Below are 21,251 nucleotides of genomic sequence, written 5' to 3' on the forward strand. Positions count from 1 at the left end.
TTTCACAACTTAGATGTAGTTTTTAGAGAGAGAGGTTCTCTCCTCTCTCTTAGGTTTTAGGATTAGGATTCCTCTTAAAGGATTTAGGATTTCAACTCTCTATCAGGTTCAATATTTCTTTTACTTTATATTTCTGTTTTACTTTCAGATACTTTAATGCTCTCATTTAATTACTTATGTTGCCAAATTGGCTTATGAACTCTCTATGTTTAGATTGATTTTCTCTTATTAATGCAATTGAGGTATTTCAGATTTATGATTCTTATTTAGCTTTTTATATTCTTGGCTTTAATTGATTAACTGGAGGCTCTTGAGTTATCAACTTATCGTGATTGGTTGTTATGTCGGCTAATTGACTAGAATTCCACTAACTCTAGTCTTTCCTTAGCAGTTGGCTAGAACTTGGGAATCTAACTAATTAGTTCACTTAACTTTCCCTTGCTTTTGTAAAGGTTAACTAAGTGGGATTAACTTCAATTCTCATAGGAGTAACTAGGATAGGACTTCCGAATTTTCATACCTTGCCAAGAGTTTATTTTACAGTTATTTATTTATTTTACTTGTCATTTAAATTACTTGTTCCCTACTTTCAAAACCCCCAATTTACAAAACTCATAACTAATAATAAGAACACCTCCTTGCAGTTCCTTGAGAAGACGACCCGAGGTTTAAATACTTCGGTTATCAATTTTAAAGGGGTTTGTTACTTGTGACAACCAAAACATTTGTACGAAAGGATTTTCTGTTGGTTTAGAAGCTATACTTACAACGCGATCATATTTTTATATTTTTTTACCGATAGAAAAACTGTTCGTCACTCCTAAAACTAGAAACACTGACAATAATATAAGATAAAGATTTAAAAAATGTTTAAATTTTGAAAAGTTTGATTTTTAAAATTTTAAATTTAAATTTTGAAATTTAAATATTAAAATTTGAAATTTGATTTTGAAATAAGATAAGATAAGATTTTAGAAAAGATATGACTTTTGAAAAAGATTTGAATTTTGAAATTTAAAACTAAGATAAGATAAGATAAAAATTTTAAAATAAAAATCTGATTTTTTTTTGTAATTTTCGAAAAAAAACAATTAAAATAAAGAAAAAATATATTTTTGAATTTAATGAGGAAAGAGAAAAACAATAAAATGACACCAAACTTAAAATTTTTTGGATCAAAACGAACAAAACAACCAAGAACAACTTGAAGGTCAAGATGAACACGAAGAACAACTTGAAAATCAAGAAAGAACAAGGAACATTATTTTCAAAAATTTTAATAACTAAGTAAAAAAAACCAATAACCTAAGATTTACGAAAAAGCAAAAATAAAAACAAATAAACAAGCAAAAAGCAAATATTTACAATAACCAATAATAAGGAACACGTTTGCAATTCCCCGGCAACGGCGCCATTTTGAACGAACGAAACTCTCACGCGATCTAGAATTTTCACAATTAAAATCTAGTTGTAGGTATAGCTTCTAGACCGACAAGAATTCCCTTCGTACAAAAACTTGGTTCTCACAAGTAACAAAACCCAATAAAATTTATAACCGAAGTATTTAAAATTTGGGTCGTCTTCTCAAGGAATTGCAGGGAAGTATGATTTATTATTGGTTATGGAAAAGGTAAAATTTTTGGGTTTTTGAAATAAGGAACAAGTAATTTAAATGATGAGAAAAATAAATTAATAATAATAAAAACTTTTGGCAAGGTATGAAAACTAGACGTCCTATCCTAGTTATCCTTATCAATTGTGATGAGAATTGGATTTTGCTCCCACCTTGTTAACCTCTAACTATGAAGGTAAGTTAAGTGGATGAATCAATTTGATTCTTCTGGTCCTAGTCAATTCTTATGGAAAGACTAGCTTTAGAGGGATCCAAATCAATCAGCAAAGATAACAATTATCAATCACAAGGAGTTTGATAACTCAAGTGTCTCCAATTAATCAATTCATCAATTAAAGCCAATAATATAAAAAGCTAAGTAAAAATCATAGATCTGAAATACCTCAAATTGCATTAATAAAAGAAATCAAATCTAACATAGAAATTCATAAATTAAATTGGAAAAATAAATAAAAGGAACATTGAACCTCGAAATCGAGAAGAAGAAATCCTAGATCCTAAGAGTGATGAGAGAGCCTCTCTCTCTAGAAAACTACATCTAAAACCTAAAATTATGTATATTGAATGTTGTATATATTGTTTGGATGCATTCTCCCACTTTATAGCCTCTAATCTGTGTTTTCCAGGCCAAGAACTGGGTCAGAAATAGCCCAGAATTTGCTGGTTGCGAATTCAAACATGCTGATTTTCGCAAATGCGACTCATCCGCATGATGCACGCGTTCGCGTCACTTATCTTCACGGTAACTATGGAAAATTATATATCATTTCGAAGCCCCAGACGTTAGCTTTCCAACGCAACTAGAACCGTGTCTTTTGGACCTCGATAGCTCAAGTTATGACTGTTTGAGTGCAAAGAGGTCAGGCTGGACAGCTTTGCAGTTCCTTCAATTTCTTGTATTCCTTCCACTTTTGCATGATTTCTTTCCCTCCTCTAAGCCATTCATTTCCTGTAATTTCTGAAAACACTTAACACACATATCACGGTATCGAATGGTAATAAGAGGGGATTAATATTAGCAAATATAAAGCCAAAGAAGCATGGTTTCAATCATAGCACAAAATCAGGAAGGAGAACGTAAAAAACCATGCAAATAGTATGAATAAGTGGGTAAAGAGTTGATAAAAACCACTCAATTGAGCACAAGATAAACCATGAAATAGTGGTTTATCATATGTGCATTGAGCTTACTACTCTTCTTGCTTCATGTCTACATGCTCATCCCTCTTGTTATTGATGTTGAGAGTGTATGCCTCTCATGCTTCTTGTTTGCATGCCTATACCACTCCTACATCACATGCTAGTGATTGGCCATGATATTCTTTGTTACCTTAGATACATGTTGCAGCTGTCTTGTATCTAAGACACTTATTCTCTTATGCTTTATCACTTGCATGATTATTATTTCTTGGTGCTTCTTTAAGTTTAATTTTGCCACCTTTCCCTTCTTTCTAGGATGGTTATCAAGAAAGACCAAGGAAAGGCATTCAAGAAGGCACCCTCATGGTCCACTAGCAAAGCACACCAAGCGCCTAGAGCCAAGCCCCTCCTCAATAAGACAAGGAGCGTTGCTAACTGGTGGACGAAATTGTGATCACATTAATGTAGTACTCTTTGTTAGAGTAACAATATATAATTGTATTGAATCCTCATTGTGGCTCTATGTATGTGTGGACACAACTCCGTTCAACTAACCAGCAAGTGTACTGGGTCGTCCAAGTAATAAACCTTACGTGAGTAAGGGTCGATCCCACAGAGATTGTTGGCTTGAAGCAAGCTATGGTCACCTTGTAAATCTCAGTCAGGCGGATTTAAACGTGATACTTTATTAGATTAAAATAAACAATAAAAGGGATAGAGATACTTATGTAGATTCATTGGCAGGGATTTCAGATAAGCGAATGGAGATGCTTTTCGTTCCTCTGAACCTCTGCTTTCCTGTTATCTTCATCCAATCAGTCTTACTCCTTTCTATGGCTGGCTGTATGCAAGGGCATCACCGTTGTCAGTGGCTACATCCCCTCCTCTCAGTGAATCATATGCTCACGCACCCTGTCACGGCACGGCTATTCATCTGTCGGTTCTCGATCATGCTGGAATAGGATTCATCCTCCTTTTGCGTCTGTCACTAACGCCCAACAATCGCGAGTTTGAAGCTCGTCACAGTCATTCAATCATTGAATCCTACTCAGAATACCACAGACAAGGTTTAGACCTTCCGGATTCTCTTGAATGCCGCCATCATTCTAGCGTACGCCACGAAGATTCTGGTTAGGAGATCTAAGAGATACTCATTCTAGCTTAATTCATGTAGAACAGAAGTGTTTGTCAGGCACGCGTTCATAAGGGGGAAGGATGATGAGCGTCACACATAATCATCACCTTCATCACGTTCTTGGGTGCGAATGGATATCTTAGAAGCGAAATAAGAAGAATTGAATAGAAAACAGTAGTACTTTGCATTAATCTTTGAGGAACAGCAGAGCTCCACACCTTAATCTATGGAGTGTAGAAACTCTACCGTATGAAAATACATAAGTGAAGGTCTAGGCATGGCCGAGAGGCCAGCCCCTCTGATCTAAGAACCAGGCGTCCAAAGATGTCTAATACAATAGTAAGAGGTCCTATTTATAATAAACTAGTCACTAGGGTTTACATGAGTAAGTAATTGATGTATAAATCCACTTCCGGGGCCCACTTGGTGTGTGTTTGGGCTGAGCTTAAGTGTAGCACGTGCAGAGGCCATTTATGGAGTTGAACGCCAGTTTCTGTGCCAGTTTGGGCGTTCAACTCTGGTTTTGGATCCTTTTCTGGCGCTGGACGCCAGATTTGGGCAGAAGGCTGGCGTTGAACGCCAGTTTACGTCGTCAATTCTTGGCCAAAGTATGGATTATTATATATTGCTGGAAAGCCCTGGATGTCTACTTTCCAACGCAATTGAAAGCGCGCCATTTAGAGTTCTGTAGCTCCAGAAAATCTACTTTGAGTGCAGGGAGGTCAGAATCCAACAGCATCAGCAGTCCTTTTTCAACCTCTGAATCTGATTTCTGCTCAAGTCCCTCAATTTCAGCCAGAAAATACCTGAAATCACAGAAAAACACACAAACTCATAGTAAAGTCCAGAAATGTGAATTTAACATAAAAACTAATGAAAACATCCCTAAAAGTAACTAGATCCTACTAAAAACATACTAAAAACAACGTCAAAAAGCGTATAAATTATCCGCTCATCACAACACCAAACTTAAATTGTTGCTTGTCCCCAAGCAACTGAAAATCAAAATAGGATAAAAAGAATAGAATATACTATAAATTCCAAACTATCAATGAAACATAGCTCCAATCATATGAGCGGGACTTATAGCTTTTTGCCTCTTAAATAGTTTTGGCATCTCACTTTATCCATTGAGGTTCAGAATGATTGGCATCTATAGGAACTCAGAGTTCAGATAGTGTTATTGATTCTCCTAGTTCAGTATGATGATTCTTGAACACAGCTTCCTTATGAGTCTTGGCCGTGGCCCTAAGCACTTTGTTTTCCAGTATTACCACCGGATACATAAATGCCACAGGCACATAATTGGGTGAACCTTTTCAGATTGTGACTCAGCTTTGCTAAAGTCCCCAATTAGAGGTGTCCAGGGTTCTTAAGCACACTCTTCTTTTGCTTTGGACCTTGACTTTAACCGCTCAGTCTCAAGTTTTCACTTGACACCTACACGCCACAAGCACATGGATAGGGACAGCTTGGTTTAGCCGCTTAGACCAGGATTTTATTCCTTTAGGCCCTCCTATCCACTGATGCTCAAAGCCTTGGGATCCTTTTTATTTGCCCTTGCCTTTTGGTTTTAAGGGTTATTGGCTTTTTCTGCTTGCTTTTTCTTTTTCTTTCTATTTTTTTTTCGCCTATTATTTTTTTTTCTCTTTTTTTTTTTTTTTTCTGCAAGCTTTGTTCTTTGCTGCTTTTTCTTGCTTCAAGAATCATTTTTATGATTTTTCAGATTATCAAATAACATGTCTCCTAGTCATCATTCTTTCAAGAGCCAACATATTTAACATTCTTAAACAACAACTTCAAAAGACATATGCACTGTTCAAGCATACATTCAGAAAACAAGAAGCATTTGTCACCACATCAATATAATTAAACTAAGTTCAAGGATAAATTCGAAACTCATGTACTTCTTGTTCTTTTGAATTAAAACATTTTTCATTTAAGAGAGGTGATGGATTCATAGGACATTTATAACTTTAAGACAAAGTTACTAACTACTAATGATCATGTAATGAAGACACAAACATGGATAAGCACATAACATAGAAAACGAAAAACAGAGAAAGTAAGAACAAGGAATGAGTCCACCTTAGTGATGTCCTTGAGCTCTTCTATGTCTCTTCCTTGCCTTGGCTGCTCCTCCTTCATTGCTTTTAGATCTTCTCTGATTTCATGAAGGATGATGGAGTGCTCTTGATGTTCCACCCTTAGTTGCTTCCAATAATTGTGTGGAAGAAAATGTATCCCCTGAGGTATCTCAGGGATCTCTTGATTTGCAGTCAAATGTTCTACCACTGAGCTATAGACCCTTGATGGAAGCTTTTGTCTTCCCTTTCCTCTTTCTAGAGGTTTCTCTGGCCTTAGGTGCCATCAATGGTTATGGAAAAAACAAAAAAGCTATGCTTTTACCACACCAAACTTAGAATGTTGCTCGCCCTCGAGCAAAAGAAGAAAGAATAGAAGAATAAGAAGAAGATATGGAGGAGATAGATGGGAGTGTGTATTCGGCCATATGGGTGGGATTGGGTGGGAGAGAGATGTTGAATTAGGTGGGGATCCTGTGGGGTCCACAGATCCTGAGGTGTCAAGGCATTTACATCCCTGCACCAATTTAGGCATGTAAAATGCCCTTGCACACAACTCTGGGCGTTCAGCGCCAGGTTGGTGCCCTTTTTGGGCGTTCAACGCCCCTTTGCTGCCATTTCTGGCGTTGAACGCCAGAACCATGCTTGTTCTGGGCGTTCAGCGCCAGGATGCTCCCATTCTGGGCGTTCAGCGCCAGAACTATGCTCTGTTCTGGCGTTTGAACGCCAGACAGATGCTCCTCCAGGGTGTGATTTTTCTTCTGCTGTTTATGATTCCGTTTTCAATTTTTATATTTATTCTGTGACTCCTCATGATCATGAACCTATAAAGACATGAAAAATAAGAATTAGATAAATAAACATTGGGTTGCCTCCCAACAAGCGCTTCTTTAATGTCAATAACTTGACAGTGGGCTCTCATGGAGCCTCACAGATGTGCAGAGCTTTGTTGAGACTCTCCAATACCAAACTTAGAGTTTGGATATGGGAGTTCAACACCAAACTTAGAGTTTGGTTGTGGCCTCCCAACACCAAACTTAGAGTTTGACTGTGGGGGCTCTGGTTGACTCTACTTTGAGAGAAGCTTTTCAAGCTTCCTCTCCATGGTTGCAGAGGGAGATCCTTGAGTTTTGAATACAAGGAAGTTCTCATTCCATTGAAGGACTATTTCACCTCTGTCAACATCAATCACAGCTCTTGCTGTGGCCACGAAAGGTCTTCCTAGGATGATGGATTCATCCTCTTCCTTTCCAGTATCCAGGACTATGAAATCAGCAGGGATGTAAAGGCCCTCAACCTTTACTAAAACGTCCTCTACTTGTCCATATGCCTGTTTTCTTGAGCTGTCTGCCATCTCTAATGAGATTTTAGCAGCTTGCACCCCATAGATTCCCAGTTTCTCTATTACAGAGAGGGGCATGAGGTTTATCCCTGAACCAAGGTCACACAGAGCCTTAAAGATCATGGTGCCTATGGTACAGGGTATTATGAACTTTCCAGGATCCTGTCTCTTCTGAGGCAATGTCAGTTGATCCAGATCACTTAGTTCATTGATGAACAAGGGAGGTTCAACTTCCCAAGCATCAATGCCAAACAATTTGGCATTCAGCTTCATGATTGCACCAAGAAACTTGGCAGTTTGCTCTTCAGTAACATCCTCATTCTCTTCAGAAGAGGAATACTCATCAGAGCTCATGAAGGGCATAAGGAGGTTCAATGGAATCTCTATGGTCTCTAGATGAGCCTCAGAGTCCTTTGGTTCCTCAGAGGGAAGCTCCTTATTGATCACTGGACGTCCCAGGAGGTCTTCCTCCTTGGGATTCACGTCCTCTCCTCTCCTCACAGGTTCGGCCATGGCGCTTATGTCAATGGCCTTGCACTCTCCTTTTGGATTCTCTTCTGTATTGCTTGGGAGAGTACTAGGAGGGATTTCAGTGATCCTTTTACTCAGCTGGCCCACTTGTGCTTCCAGATTTCTAATGGAAGATCTTGTTTCATTCATGAAACTTACAGTGGCCTTAGATAGATCAGAGACTAGATTTGCTAAATTAGAAGCATTTTGTTCAGAGTTCTCTGTCTGTTGCTGAGTTGATGATGGAAAAGGTTTGCTATTGCTAAACCTGTTTCTTCCACCATTATTAAAGCCTTGTTGAGGCTTTTGATCCTTCCATGAGAAATTTGGATGATTTCTCCATGTTGAGTTATAGGTGTTTCCATAAGGTTCACCTAAGTAATTTACCTCTGCTATTGCAGGGTTCTCAGGATCATAAACTTCTTCTTCAGAAGAAGCCTTTTGAGTACTGTTGGATGCAGCTTGCATTCCATGCAGACTCTGTGATATCATATTGACTTGCTGAGTCAATATTTTGTTCTGAGCCAATATGGCATTCAGAGTATCAATCTCAAGAACTCCCTTCTTCATAGGCGTCCCATTATTCACAGGATTCCTTTCAGAAGTGTACATGAACTGGTTATTAGCAACCATGTCAATGAGTTCTTGAGCTTCTGCAGGCGTTTTCTTTAGGTGAATGGATCCACCTGCAGAAGTGTCCAGTGACATCTTTGATAGCTCAGATAAACCATCATAGAATATATCCAGGATGGTCCATTCTGAAAGCATGTCAGAGGGACACTTTTTGGTCAACTGTTTGTATCTTTCCCAAGCTTCGTAGAGAGATTCACCTTCTTTTTGTCTGAAGGTTTGAACATCAGCTCTAAGCTTGCTCAGCTTTTGAGGAGGAAAGTACTTGGCTAAGAAAGCCGTGACCAGCTTATCCCAAGAGTTCAGGCTGTCTTTTGGTTGAGAATCCAACCATAATCTAGCTCTGTCTCTTACAGCAAAAGGGAAAAGCATGAGCCTGTAGACTTCAGGATCTATTCCATTAGTCTTAACAGTATCACATATCTGCAAGAATTCAGTTAAGAACTGAAAAGGATCTTCAGATGGAAGTCCATGAAACTTGCAGTTCTGCTGCATCAGAGAAACTAATTGTGGTTTCAGCTCAAAGTTGTTTGCTCCAATGGCAGGAATGGAGATGCTTCTTCCATGTAAATTGGAATTAGGTGCAGTAAAGTCACCAAGCATCCTCCTTGCATTATTATTATTTTCGGCTGCCATCTCCTCTGCCTGTTCGAAAATTTCTGAAAGGTTATCTCTGGATTGTTGTATTTTAGCTTCTCTTAATTTTCTCTTCAGAGTCCTTTCAGGTTCTGGATCTGCTTCCACAATAATGTTCTTATCCTTGTTCCTGCTCATATGACAAGGAAGAATGGCCAGAAAAATGATTATAATAATAGAGATCCTCTATACCACAGTATAGGGATCCCTTTGTAAGTAGAAGAAGAGGGGGGATAAAGGATGTGATGTAAAGGAAGAAACACAACTGTGAGGATTGGAATGTGAGATGAGATGTTAGGACATGAATGAATAAATAGAATGAGATGGGGGAGGAATAATTTTCGAAAATTATTTTGAAAAAGAGTTAGTGATTTTTGAAAATTGGTTTTTGAAAATTAGTTAGTATTTTTCGAAAATTTTTTTTTTAAAAATTAAAATAATTAATAAATTAAGAAGAAATTTTGAAAAAGGGGAGAGATATTTTCGAAAATGAGAGAGAGAGAGTTAGTTAGGTGGTTTTGAAAAAGTTAAGAAACAAACAAAAAGTTTGTTAGTTAGTTGAAACAAATTTTGAAAACCAATTTTGAAAAGATAAGTAGTTAGGAGGTTAGGAAAGATATTTTGAAAAGATATTTTTGAAAAAGATAAGATAAGAAGATATTTTTGAAAAGATATGATAGAAATTAGTTTTGAAAAAGATTTGATTTTTAAAATCACAATTAATGACTTGATTCACAAGAAATCACAAGATATGATTCTAGAACTTAAAGTTTGAATCTTTCTTAACAAGCAAGTAACAAACTTGAAATTTTTGAATCAAAACATTAATTGTTATTGTTATTTTCGAAAATTTGGTATAAAAATAAGAAAAATATTTTTGAAAAATATTTTTGAAATTTTCGAAAATAACTAAGAATTTTGAAAAAGATTTGATTTTTGAAAAAGATTTTGAAAAAGATAAGATTTTCAAATTGAAAATTTGATTTGACTCATGAGAAACAACTTGATTTTAAAAATTTTTGAAAAAGTCAACTTAAATTTTCGAATTTGATGAGAGAAAAAGGGAAAGATATTTTTTTTATTTTTTTTGAATTTTTATGAAAACATGAAAATTATGCAATGCATGAAATTTTTAGATCAAAACAATGAATGCATGCAAGAATGCTATGAATGTCAAGATGAACACCAAGAACACTATGAATGTCAAGATGAACATCATAGACACAATTTTGAAAAATTTTTAATGCAAAGAAAACATGCAAGACACCAAACTTAGAATTCTTTAATGCTTAGGCACTAAGAATTCAAGAATGCATATGATAAACATAAAAAGACACAAAACAAAAAATCATCAAGATCAAACAAGAAGACTTACCAAGAACAACTTGAAGATCATGAAGAACACTATTAATGCATGATATTTTCGAAAAAAATGCAAGATGCATATGCAATTGACACCAAACTTATAACATGACTCAAGACTCAAACAAGAAACACAAAAATATTTTTGATTTTTATGATTTTCTAATTTTTTTTTTTGGATTTTTATTTTATATTTTTCGAAAAATTATTTAAAAAAAGGAAAAATAAGGATTCCAAAATTTTTTAGTATGAATTCCAGGAATCTTATGCTCTAAAGCTCCAATCAAAGGGTCAGGCATGGCTTAATAGCCAGCCAAGCTTTAGTATGTAACTCAGACATGACACGCCTGACATTCCTTACATTCAACAGCCAATTGGCTAAGAAAGATAAAGAAGCTCTTTTCTTGAGTATAAGAATTGAGACATGGCTTTACAGCCAGCCAGGCTTCAACATGCTCCATGAAACACTAGAATTCATTCTTAAAAATTCTGAAAGGAAAATATATCTTTGAAAACATTTTTATTTTTAAAATTTTTTTTTTTCGAAAACAAAGGAAGAATTTTTGAAAGATTTTTGAAAAATTTTTTGGAAACAAGACAAAAAGAAAATTACCTAATCTGAGCAACAAGATGAACCGTCAGTTGTCCAAACTCGAACAATCCCCGGCAACGGCGCCAAAAACTTGGTGCTGTTGCCGGATCAAAAGGGAATCTGGCACTGATGTTACCGGACCAAAAGCTTGCCGAAGACTCAAACAATCCCCGGCAACGGCGCCAAAAACTTGGTGGACGAAATTGTGATCACATTAATGTAGTACTCTTTGTTAGAGTAACAATATATAATTGTATTGAATCCTCATTGTGGCTCTATGTATGTGTGGACACAACTCCGTTCAACTAACCAGCAAGTGTACTGGGTCGTCCAAGTAATAAACCTTACGTGAGTAAGGGTCGATCCCACAGAGATTGTTGGCTTGAAGCAAGCTATGGTCACCTTGTAAATCTCAGTCAGGCGGATTTAAACGTGATACTTTATTAGATTAAAATAAACAATAAAAGGGATAGAGATACTTATGTAGATTCATTGGCAGGGATTTCAGATAAGCGAATGGAGATGCTTTTCGTTCCTCTGAACCTCTGCTTTCCTGCTATCTTCATCCAATCAGTCTTACTCCTTTCCATGGCTGGCTGTATGCAAGGGCATCACCGTTGTCAGTGGCTACATCCCCTCCTCTCAGTGAATCATATGCTCACGCACCCTGTCACGGCACGGCTATTCATCTGTCGGTTCTCGATCATGCTGGAATAGGATCCATCCTCCTTTTGGGTCTGTCACTAACGCCCAACAATCGCGAGTTTGAAGCTCGTCATAGTCATTCAATCATTGAATCCTACTCAGAATACCACAGACAAGGTTTAGACCTTCCGGATTCTCTTGAATGCCGCCATCATTCTAGCGTACGCCACGAAGATTCTGGTTAGGAGATCTAAGAGATACTCATTCTAGCTTAATTCATGTAGAACAGAAGTGTTTGTCAGGCACGCGTTCATAAGGGGGAAGGATGATGAGCGTCACACATAATCATCACCTTCATCACGTTCTTGGGTGCGAATGGATATCTTAGAAGCGAAATAAGAAGAATTGAATAGAAAACAGTAGTACTTTGCATTAATCTTTGAGGAACAGCAGAGCTCCACACCTTAATCTATGGAGTGTAGAAACTCTACCGTATGAAAATACATAAGTGAAGGTCTAGGCATGGCCGAGAGGCCAGCCCCTCTGATCTAAGAACCAGGCGTCCAAAGATGTCTAATACAATAGTAAGAGGTCCTATTTATAATAAACACTACAAGAAAAAAGGCCTATGGCCACGCTTTTTTCTTGCCACGCTTCAAAAGCGTGGCCATAAGTGGTCTATGGCCACGCTTTTATGAGGGTGGCGATAGATTAGAGATTTGGCCACATTTTTTTTTGCCACGCTTCAAAAGCGTGGCGAAAAGGATCAACGGCCACGCTTTTGTGAGGGTGGCAATTGATTACAGAAAAGGCTACGTTTTTTTTCTGCCACGCTTCAAAAGCGTGGCCGTAGATAGAAACAAGGACGTTTTAAAAGCGTGGCCACAGGGTTTCATTACGGCCACACTTAGAAAACGTGGCTATATGCTGGTACACTTTTGCCACGCTTTAAAAGCGTGGCCAAAAGTTTCTTTTTTGCCACGCTTCAAAAGCGTGGCCGTAGAGAGCAAGAATAACGTTTTGAAAGCGTGGCGAGATGGGCCAAACCGGTTGACCCAAACCCGGCTCCCAGACCCGGCTCCCAACCCGGCCCAAACCCGGCCCCCAACCCGGTCCCTAACCCGGTCCCCAACCCTAATCTCTCTTTCCCCTTCGAAGCCACTAACCCTACTCGCCTGTATCGAAGAGCTCCTCCCTTCGCCCTTCTCCCTTCGCCCGTCGCCCTTCGCCGTCCGAGCTCCTCCCTTCGCATTCGCCCTTCGCCGTCCGAGCTCCTCCCTTCGCCCTTCGCCCTTCGCCGTCCGAGCTCCTCCCTTCGCCCTTCGCCCTTCGCCCTTCGCCCTTCGCCCGTCGCCCGTCGCCCTTCGCCCGTCGCCCTTCGCCTTCGCCTTCGTCACTGATGGAAACCACTTCTTCTTCATCTTGGTAATCTTCATACCCTTCTTCTCTTTCTTGTTCTTCTTCGAATCAGTGAGGATCTCTCTGTTCACCTTCAAGCTCCAGCAAACATGGGCGACGGCAAGCTCCTCCCTCTTCTTCTCCTCCAAGCCCTCGAATTCCATAGGTATGATCGATTTTCCTCTTTTTATTTTCTCGATTTTTCCGTTGTTTTTACGTTTAGGGCTTTCCCTTTTCATTTTCATTTTCCCCTGATTCGTTCTCTCTGATTGCATGTTCCTTTTCATTTTCATTTTCATGTCCCTGGTTAAATGATAATGCTGAAGACGCGTTGCTTGCGATGCTGTGGACGTACGTGGTTTTTTTCTGGAATGAGAAAGCCACAAAGGTGCACTCTATTCACTATATTCTCCTTTGATTTTCGATATCTTATGTTGACTGTTAATATATGTTGTTCGCGGGTAATAATGGATTCCATGGTCTTTTTCCTACTATGATGAATGCTGATGATGATGAATGAAATGTCTCAGCCACGTGAGACACAAGGCTTCTGTAATTTACTCGTGTTGGTGTCAGAAAGAGTGAAATCTATCTTCTTCCTTGTGCAGTTGTGAATGATTGAAGTCAAAACCATGTTTTATGCTGATAAATCGAATTATAGAAGTTGACTAGAACCAAACATTAATTTTATACTAGTTTTTTTTATTTTAATTTTATTTGGTGGATCAGTGTTTTTTAAGTTAAGAGTATTACTTAATTTGTATGGACGATGATGAATGAGCATTATTTCATCATCACTTTGTTTGTGTGTCTTGAATAATACAATAGTGGCCTGGGAGCCTAAAACAGTTGCATTGTTAAGACCAGCATCTTAGCATTTTTTTTATTTCTTTTTAATTCTCCGCTTGATGCTTGTTAAGTGATTATATGTGCCAGTGTGTGTGTGTGCGTCTGTGAGATGATATGGTTGAAACTCCCGTGCTCATTTAAAGGGACTAACGTCACTCATTTCTATTAAATATAAATGTTATCTAACATGGTTCAAACTTTCTGTCCCGTTTTTAGGACTATTTAACGTTACTTATTAGCGTCAATTGTATTTTGTTTTGGATTCTTCTCTCCACTTTGCATAAAAACTCGCTTCTGATGAAAGATGCTGAAGTCACATAAAAAGTGTGTTTTCTTGTTGGTTTTGGTATTCCATTAATTCTTACTGTTTGTTGCCTTTTGCCTAAACAGTATTTTCACCTCTAATGGCCTTATTTATTATTAGCTTTCCCCTAAAGAGATTTTAAGTTACTGACTTTATATGATGTCATTTCTATTGGTGGATTGTGACTTTGTGAATAAATATTAAGATATTCATACAATCGTTTTACTTATCAATACTTGATATGATGTCGTTTATTTGAACTAATTAGTTACCTTTATTCTTTTTCAGCATGGCACTCTCGGGGCACTTGTCCAAGATTCTGTTAAGAGCCACTACGAGACCCTGTTTTATTGTTTTCCCTTCCCTTCCCCTGCTCCAATTCTCTGCTTTCCAGGTTCCCCTTTCATCTCATTTGATTTTATTTCTGTTTGATTAATCTGGTTTAGCTCATTCTGTTTAGCTTGTTTAGTTCAATTAATTTAGTTGAGTTGAATTAGGTGGTTAGAGAATCTGGACTGGTTAGTGGATGTAGGTTTTGTTTTGTTTACTGCTGCTATTCGGAATGAATTTGTCTTTCCTCTGAAAGTTGTCCTGGATGAACTTGTTTATTGTGCTGTTTTGGTGTTGAATTCTGGACCTGTGATTGCTGTTTGTTGTATTTTTTTTCATTGTCCAAAATAGATGCTGTGGAAGTGTTACTGTTTCATTAATTTTTCTTGGTTTGTTGTTGCTGAGTTCTGCTCTGCTTGTTGCTTGGTCCATATTATATGAACTGCAATGATTTCAGTTTGTGGAACTGGTTAAGTCATATGAATTCTGTTTGGTGCTTGCTTGAACCTGGGAAACATGCTATTTACTGCTGCTGTTTATTAAGTGTTGCTGCTTTGTGCCATGTGTTAGCAACTCGTTTCCTTGTTGAGATTCTTTGTGCTTATTATGCATTCATGCTCATTACATCCTTAATCATTGGCTGCTGCTGATTTCTCAATTTGCATTTCCTCTTCTGCTCACTTTCTATGCATGCATATATGATGTTCATTCTTGGATTCTTTTGGGGGGGGGGGGTGTTTGCCTAAATTTGCTTGGCATTGAGAAATTGTTGTGTGATCATGCAATTGTACTTGGATTCTTTTGCAACAATTATTCATGGATCTTGTTTTTCATTTTCTTTTCACTATTAAGTAAATAATTAAATTAATTTCACATTGTACAAAAGCACATGGGACAGTAGCCTAAAACATTGGATATCTGAAAGTAAATAGAAATTAAATTGATGTTTTCAGTGAGAAGGATTTCTGCTAATTCTGAGAGATTGAGGTTATACATTTGTTTGTGATAGAAAACATTGTGTGCCTACTTTGATGTGGTTTCTGATGCTTGCATTGTGTTGCCATTATCTAATATAATCTGAAATTCTGAACAGCCATTTGAATTTGTATTTGCATTTCTCAATCATGCACTATTATTATATTGTCTATTGTTAATTCAAGTATAGTACACACGTCCTTTTCTTTTCTTTTATAAAAAAAAAAAGCCTGAAAATATATAGAATAACATTGGAAGTATTATTTTTGCAGTAACAAGCAATAACAACACTGAAGCTATTGAGAGAGAAGAAGAACAAGTTTGAAGAGGTTCCACTATTTTGACTTTGGTCCTTCCTCCCTGCTGGTGCCTTCGTCTCTGTCGTTCCCTACTCAGTCTTCTCTGCCATTAGTCACAGATTTTGCAGTTTATTGCTTAGTTTTAAGGTGTGGAGCCTGGACCAAAGTAGTAGCTTCATCCACACTGAACATAAAACTTTCATTATTCTTTTTTCTTTTTTTCTTGTTTCCTTTTTTTTTTCCACGCCACATAAATTGGAGCACATACATCCACATTCCACTGTTCTTCCTTTTCCCTTTATATCATTTATTTATATTTATAATTATAATGTCATTCTATTTTTTTTATAAAATTATATAGTTTTTTATTTTTCATAGCATCTTTCAATTTATAAGGGTAAGAACTAATTCGTCACAAATTTCTTTTTAAAATTTGTTGTTAGCCAATAGATTATTATATATATAAGAAGGAATTCAAATTTTTAACACTTACTTAAATAGACAATAAATTAATTACTTGACCAACTTAAGTAAGTTTTGTTGTATAATTCTTTTATATAGAAAAAAAAGCTTTAGATAAAAATGGTTATTCCTTCACTTTTTTGTCTAAGAAAAAATAGATTTAGAAAAATAATATTTTAAAATTGGGATTGCTATTAAATACTATTAAATGAATTAGGTCATTTAAGGACATTCTACTCTCTTGCTATTTTTAATTAGTTGTTTGGGTTTCAATGTAGCTTATTATAGTGTTAGATGTTTGGAGCCACTTGAGGAGAGATAATTGTTTCATTTTATCTCATGATCGAACATGTGAATAATTACTAATAAAATTTATTTGTTAAAAAATGATTTATTTATACTAAAAAATATTAAACATATTTATATTTTAATATTTACTTAAGGCTTAGTCTATTTTTGTTCAGGCTTTCGATAGTTATCTATCCACTACTACTGCCACTTCTTTGTTCTGCTGCTCCTGTGGTAATATAATAATCTGCTGCTGCCGAGTAGCTGTTCGCTGACGCTGCTACCTCTCTAATTCTACTTCTGCTGTGCTACCATTTTGTTGCTGTTGTGGAACGGATTAAGACATTAATTAAGGTTGGTTTATGCAAATTTAAATACATCTATTAATTTGTTATTGATGTCATGCGTGCAACTTGGTGCTTTCCTGAGGCACTCATCACTTTAGGCACTTCTTTAAGCATTGCTAAAATTCAATTTTTTCTGTTATTTTATGTCTAATGCCTTCAAAGTATTTTCGAGGCTTGCACAATATTGTCTCTTAGTTAAGTAGGAAGCTAGATTTGCAGTTAGTGAGATGAACAGTAAGGACTTCAATTTAGAAACTTAGCTATCTACGTGAAATATATAGGTTTTCGATGGATATGTCGAAAGACTGGATGGATACACCACGTCATGAGAAAGAATATCAAGTTGGTGTAGAAAGATTTTTACACTTTGCTTTCTCATCAAAGGGAGTTCCTCAAGGGGAAGAAATTCAATGCCCTTGTGCAAAGTGTTGTAATATATTCTGGTTAAAGAGAGATGACGTATACGATCATCTAATATGCCACGGTTTTGTAAAAGGTTATAAGCGGTGGTTTAATCATGGGGAATCACTTTTTGCTATGGATATTGACAGTGACATAGGCGGTGAATATAACTGCAATGATAACATTGATGAGTTGTTACGTGATAGATTTCGAGATAATACACAAGTTGACGGACAAAACATGGGGCCTAACGAATGTGCAAAAGAATTTTATAAATTGGTAGACGAGGCAAGCCAAGAACTATACCCCGGGTGTAAAGGATTCACAAGATTATCCTTTACCATTCGTCTTTACTTGTTAAAATGCTTGCATGGTTGGAGTAATGCGTCATTTACTTCTCTCTTGGAATTATTGAAAGAAGCAATGCCATATTTGAATATTCCTATTTCTTTTGATAAAACCAAGAATATGGTGAAGAACTTGGGTCTTGACTACCAAAAGATCGATGCATGTCGCAATGACTGCATGTTGTATCGGAACGGGTATGAGAATGACTCATCTTGTCATGTCTGTGGAACATCCCGTTATATTGAGCATCATGAAGAAGAGGATGATGTTACCTCATCTAGAAAGCCTCGCAAAGTTGCTGCGAAAACTCTAAGGCATTTCCCTTTGATTCCCAGACTTCAACGGCTTTTTATGTGCACAAGAACTGTCGAAGCTATGTCTTGGCATCACAATGAGCGCGTTAAAGACGGGTCCTTAAGGCATCCTGCCGATGGTGAATCTTGGAAAGCATTTGACAATCGACATGAAGATTTTGCAAAGGAGCCTCGTAATGTGAGACTTGGGTTAGCAAGCGACGGATTCAATCCATTCCGAACTTTGAGCAGTACACACAGTACATGGCCTGTTGTTCTGATGGTGTATAATCTACCCCCTTGGATGAGCATGAAGCCTGATTATTTTATGCTTTCTTTACTTATTCCTGGACCACAATCACCGGGAAATGACATTGATGTCTATCTTCAACCGTTGATTGAAGAATTAAAAGAATTATGGGAGTCAGGTGTCGAAACATATGATTCGAAAGAAAACAAAACATTCAACATGAGAGCGTGCCTTTTGTGGACAATTAATGACTTCCCTGCATATGCTATGTTATCTGGGTGGAGTACAAAGGGAAAATTGGCTTGTCCATGCTGTAATGATGAGATTTCTTCTATCTATCTGAAACATAGTCACAAGACTGTTTATATGGATCACCGAAGGTTTTTACCCATGAATCATCCATGGAGGCATAACAAAAGATCTTTCAATGGAAAAACTGAACTCAGGTCTCCACCACAGTTGTTAGAAGGTTCAGCTGTATTTGATATATTGCGAGAGGTGGATAATTCTTTTGGGAAGAAGCAAAAGAGATCAAAGAATGGCATATCAAATTGGAAAAAACGGTCAATCTTTTTTGAGTTACCATATTGGAAGTCCAACATGTTTAGACACAACCTTGATGTCATGCACATAGAGAAGAATATAGTTGATAGCATAATTGGAACTCTTTTAGATATTCCCGGAAAGACGAAAGATCATGCAGCTGCTCGTTTTGACCTTAAAGATATGGGTATCAGGAAGAACCTTCAACCAAGAGATACGGGGGATGGAAAAAAAACTAAGTTAGCAAAGGCATGCTTTTCAATGACTCCAGCAGAGAAAACAATCTTTTGTAGTGTGTTGAAAGCGGCAAAATTACCAGACGGTAGCGCTTCCAATATTGCTCGATGTGTGCATGAAACAGAAAAGAAGATTTCTGGTTACAAGACCCATGATGCTCATTTCATGTTGCATTACTTGTTGCAAGTACCAATCAAGAGCATACTTCCTGACCATGTTGCCATCGCTCTAGTTCGATTATGTTCATTTTTTCGCCGAATATGTCAGAAAGTAATTAGCTTGGATGAGGTAGTTAACTTAGAAGCAGAGATTGCTGAGACATTGTGCCAATTGGAGAGGATTTTCCCTCCTAGCTTTTTTGACATAATGGTGCACTTGCCTATTCATTTGGCAAATGAGGTGAGGTTAGGTGGTCCAGTTCAATATCGTTGGATGTACCCTGTTGAACGGTATATGTGCACACTAAAATCGTATGTTCGTAATAGAAGTCGTCCAGAAGGATCTATTGCCGAAGGATATTTGGCGAATGAGTGTATCAATTTTTGCTCAAGATATTTGCATGAAGATGTTCGTACAAGATTTAATAGAAACCCTCGGAACAACGATGAGTGTGTTTCAGATGAGGTGCGAACTCCTAGTTTGTTTCCAAGCAAAGGATGTCCTCTTGGTGGAAGAATGGGAGATTTGTTTATTTTAGATGAAAAATCAGAAATACAAGGTCATGCATACATTCTAAACAATTGTGATAAGATCGAAGTCTACATGAGGTATTTTCTTCGATTCATTATCATTTGTTAGATTGAAATCATCATATTTAACCTTACTAAAAACTAAGACTATGAATATTTAATCTCTTCAGAGAGCATGAGGAGGCAGTTAATGATAACAATCCACGAAGAACAAAGTGGGAGAAAGCCAAGGACCGCAGTCAACAATTTTCAGAATGGTTTAAAATTCGTGCCATGAAAAAGGATGTGCCTGATTGGGCAAAAGGGTTGGCTAGGGGTCCAAATCAAGTTGCAAAAAGATTTTCAGGTTATATTATCAATGGGTATAGGTTCCATACAAGGCACCGTGATGTGAGACGTAAAACTCAAAATAGTGGTGTCACATTAGAGGCATTGACTCCTAGTTTTGCTAGTGTGAAAGATAAGAACCCAATTGAAGCAAAAGTAGCCTACTATGGTAGAATAGTTGATATGTTTGAGTTAGATTATTATGGCCAATTTAAGGTAGTCTTGTTTAAGTGTGAGTGGTATACAGTTGCAAAAGACAACTTTGGTCTTTCATATGTGTATTTCAATAGAAAATGCTACCAAGAAGAACCATTTGTGTTGGCATCTCAAGTAAACCAATGCTTTTATGTGCAAGACCCATATGTTAGGGACAAGCACTATGTTATGAAAACAATTCCAAGAGATTTATTTAGGGTAAGTGATGACCTTGAGTCTGATTCTCCCATAATATATGCAAGGGAGCCATGCGAACCTGAAGTGATTCCAAGTCTTCCAAATGATAATGGCGAAATTGATCTAGTGAGGAATGATCTACGAGCAACTATTATAGATATGGATCAAAACATGTTTGCCAAACAATATTGTGAGGAAGACGAGGAAAGCGAATATGAGTACATGGATGACTTTGACTCTGAAACATCTTGACAAGTGTTTTTGGTAGAATCCTAAACAACCCACTTTCTTTAGTTGTTTTGCTTAGTTAATTACTTGCTTCAGTTGATTATGCTCATTTAATTATTATTTAGTTAGCATTTTATTAATTGTTATTATTTTGTGTATGCAGAATGGAAAAAGGGGAGATCACTAAGAGAAAACGGATACTTACCTTAGGCCAAAAAATGAAAGGAAAAAGCCCAAAAAAAAACAATTCCTTTGAGGTTACACAAGTGAAGTCAAGTGCTGAATTGCTCAAACAATACAATATTAAGAGAGAAAGGATCATGGCTGAAAATGAGAAGGTTAGCTTGCAAGCTCAAGCTCCAAAGGATCCAACAAGCAAACAACCCATCACAATAGTGGAGGATGCATTTGAAGAGCAACTTAGGACTTCGAAGAAAACAAAGAAGGCTCAACCAACGGCACTTTTTCAAGAATGCACGCATAATGGAAATGGGACAATGTTTGAAGTTGAAAAGAACTCTAAAACTAGGAATCAAAGGACTGCTGAACCTGATGCCATGGATCAAAATAATATAAATTC

General features: G+C 37.2%; 1 protein-coding gene across 1 annotated transcript; it reads left to right on the forward strand.

Annotated features, from left to right (window-relative positions):
• Positions 1-17,270: 17,270 nt before the first annotated feature.
• LOC107646983 (uncharacterized) lies at positions 17,271-20,695 on the forward strand. Its single transcript, XM_088492266.1, has 2 exons — positions 17,271-19,801; positions 19,894-20,695. The coding sequence occupies exons 1-2, from the start codon at positions 17,271-17,273 to the stop codon at positions 20,693-20,695; spliced, it is 3,333 nt and encodes a 1,110-aa protein (XP_088348392.1).
• Positions 20,696-21,251: the final 556 nt, after the last annotated feature.

This window comes from Arachis ipaensis, chromosome B10, assembly GCF_059453495.1.
Source record: "Arachis ipaensis isolate K30076 ecotype BB chromosome B10, ASM5945349v1, whole genome shotgun sequence".
In the NCBI taxonomy this organism is placed as follows: Eukaryota; Viridiplantae; Streptophyta; class Magnoliopsida; order Fabales; family Fabaceae; genus Arachis; species Arachis ipaensis.

Bases quoted from the DNA above. Each gene is read 5' to 3' on its own strand.
- LOC107646983 (XM_088492266.1), top strand. From the start codon at position 17,271: ATGGATACACCACGTCATGAGAAAGAATATCAAGTTGGTGTAGAAAGA. The intron at 19,802-19,893 runs GTATTTTCTTCG...TAATCTCTTCAG, and splicing joins AAGATCGAAGTCTACATGAG to AGAGCATGAGGAGGCAGTTA.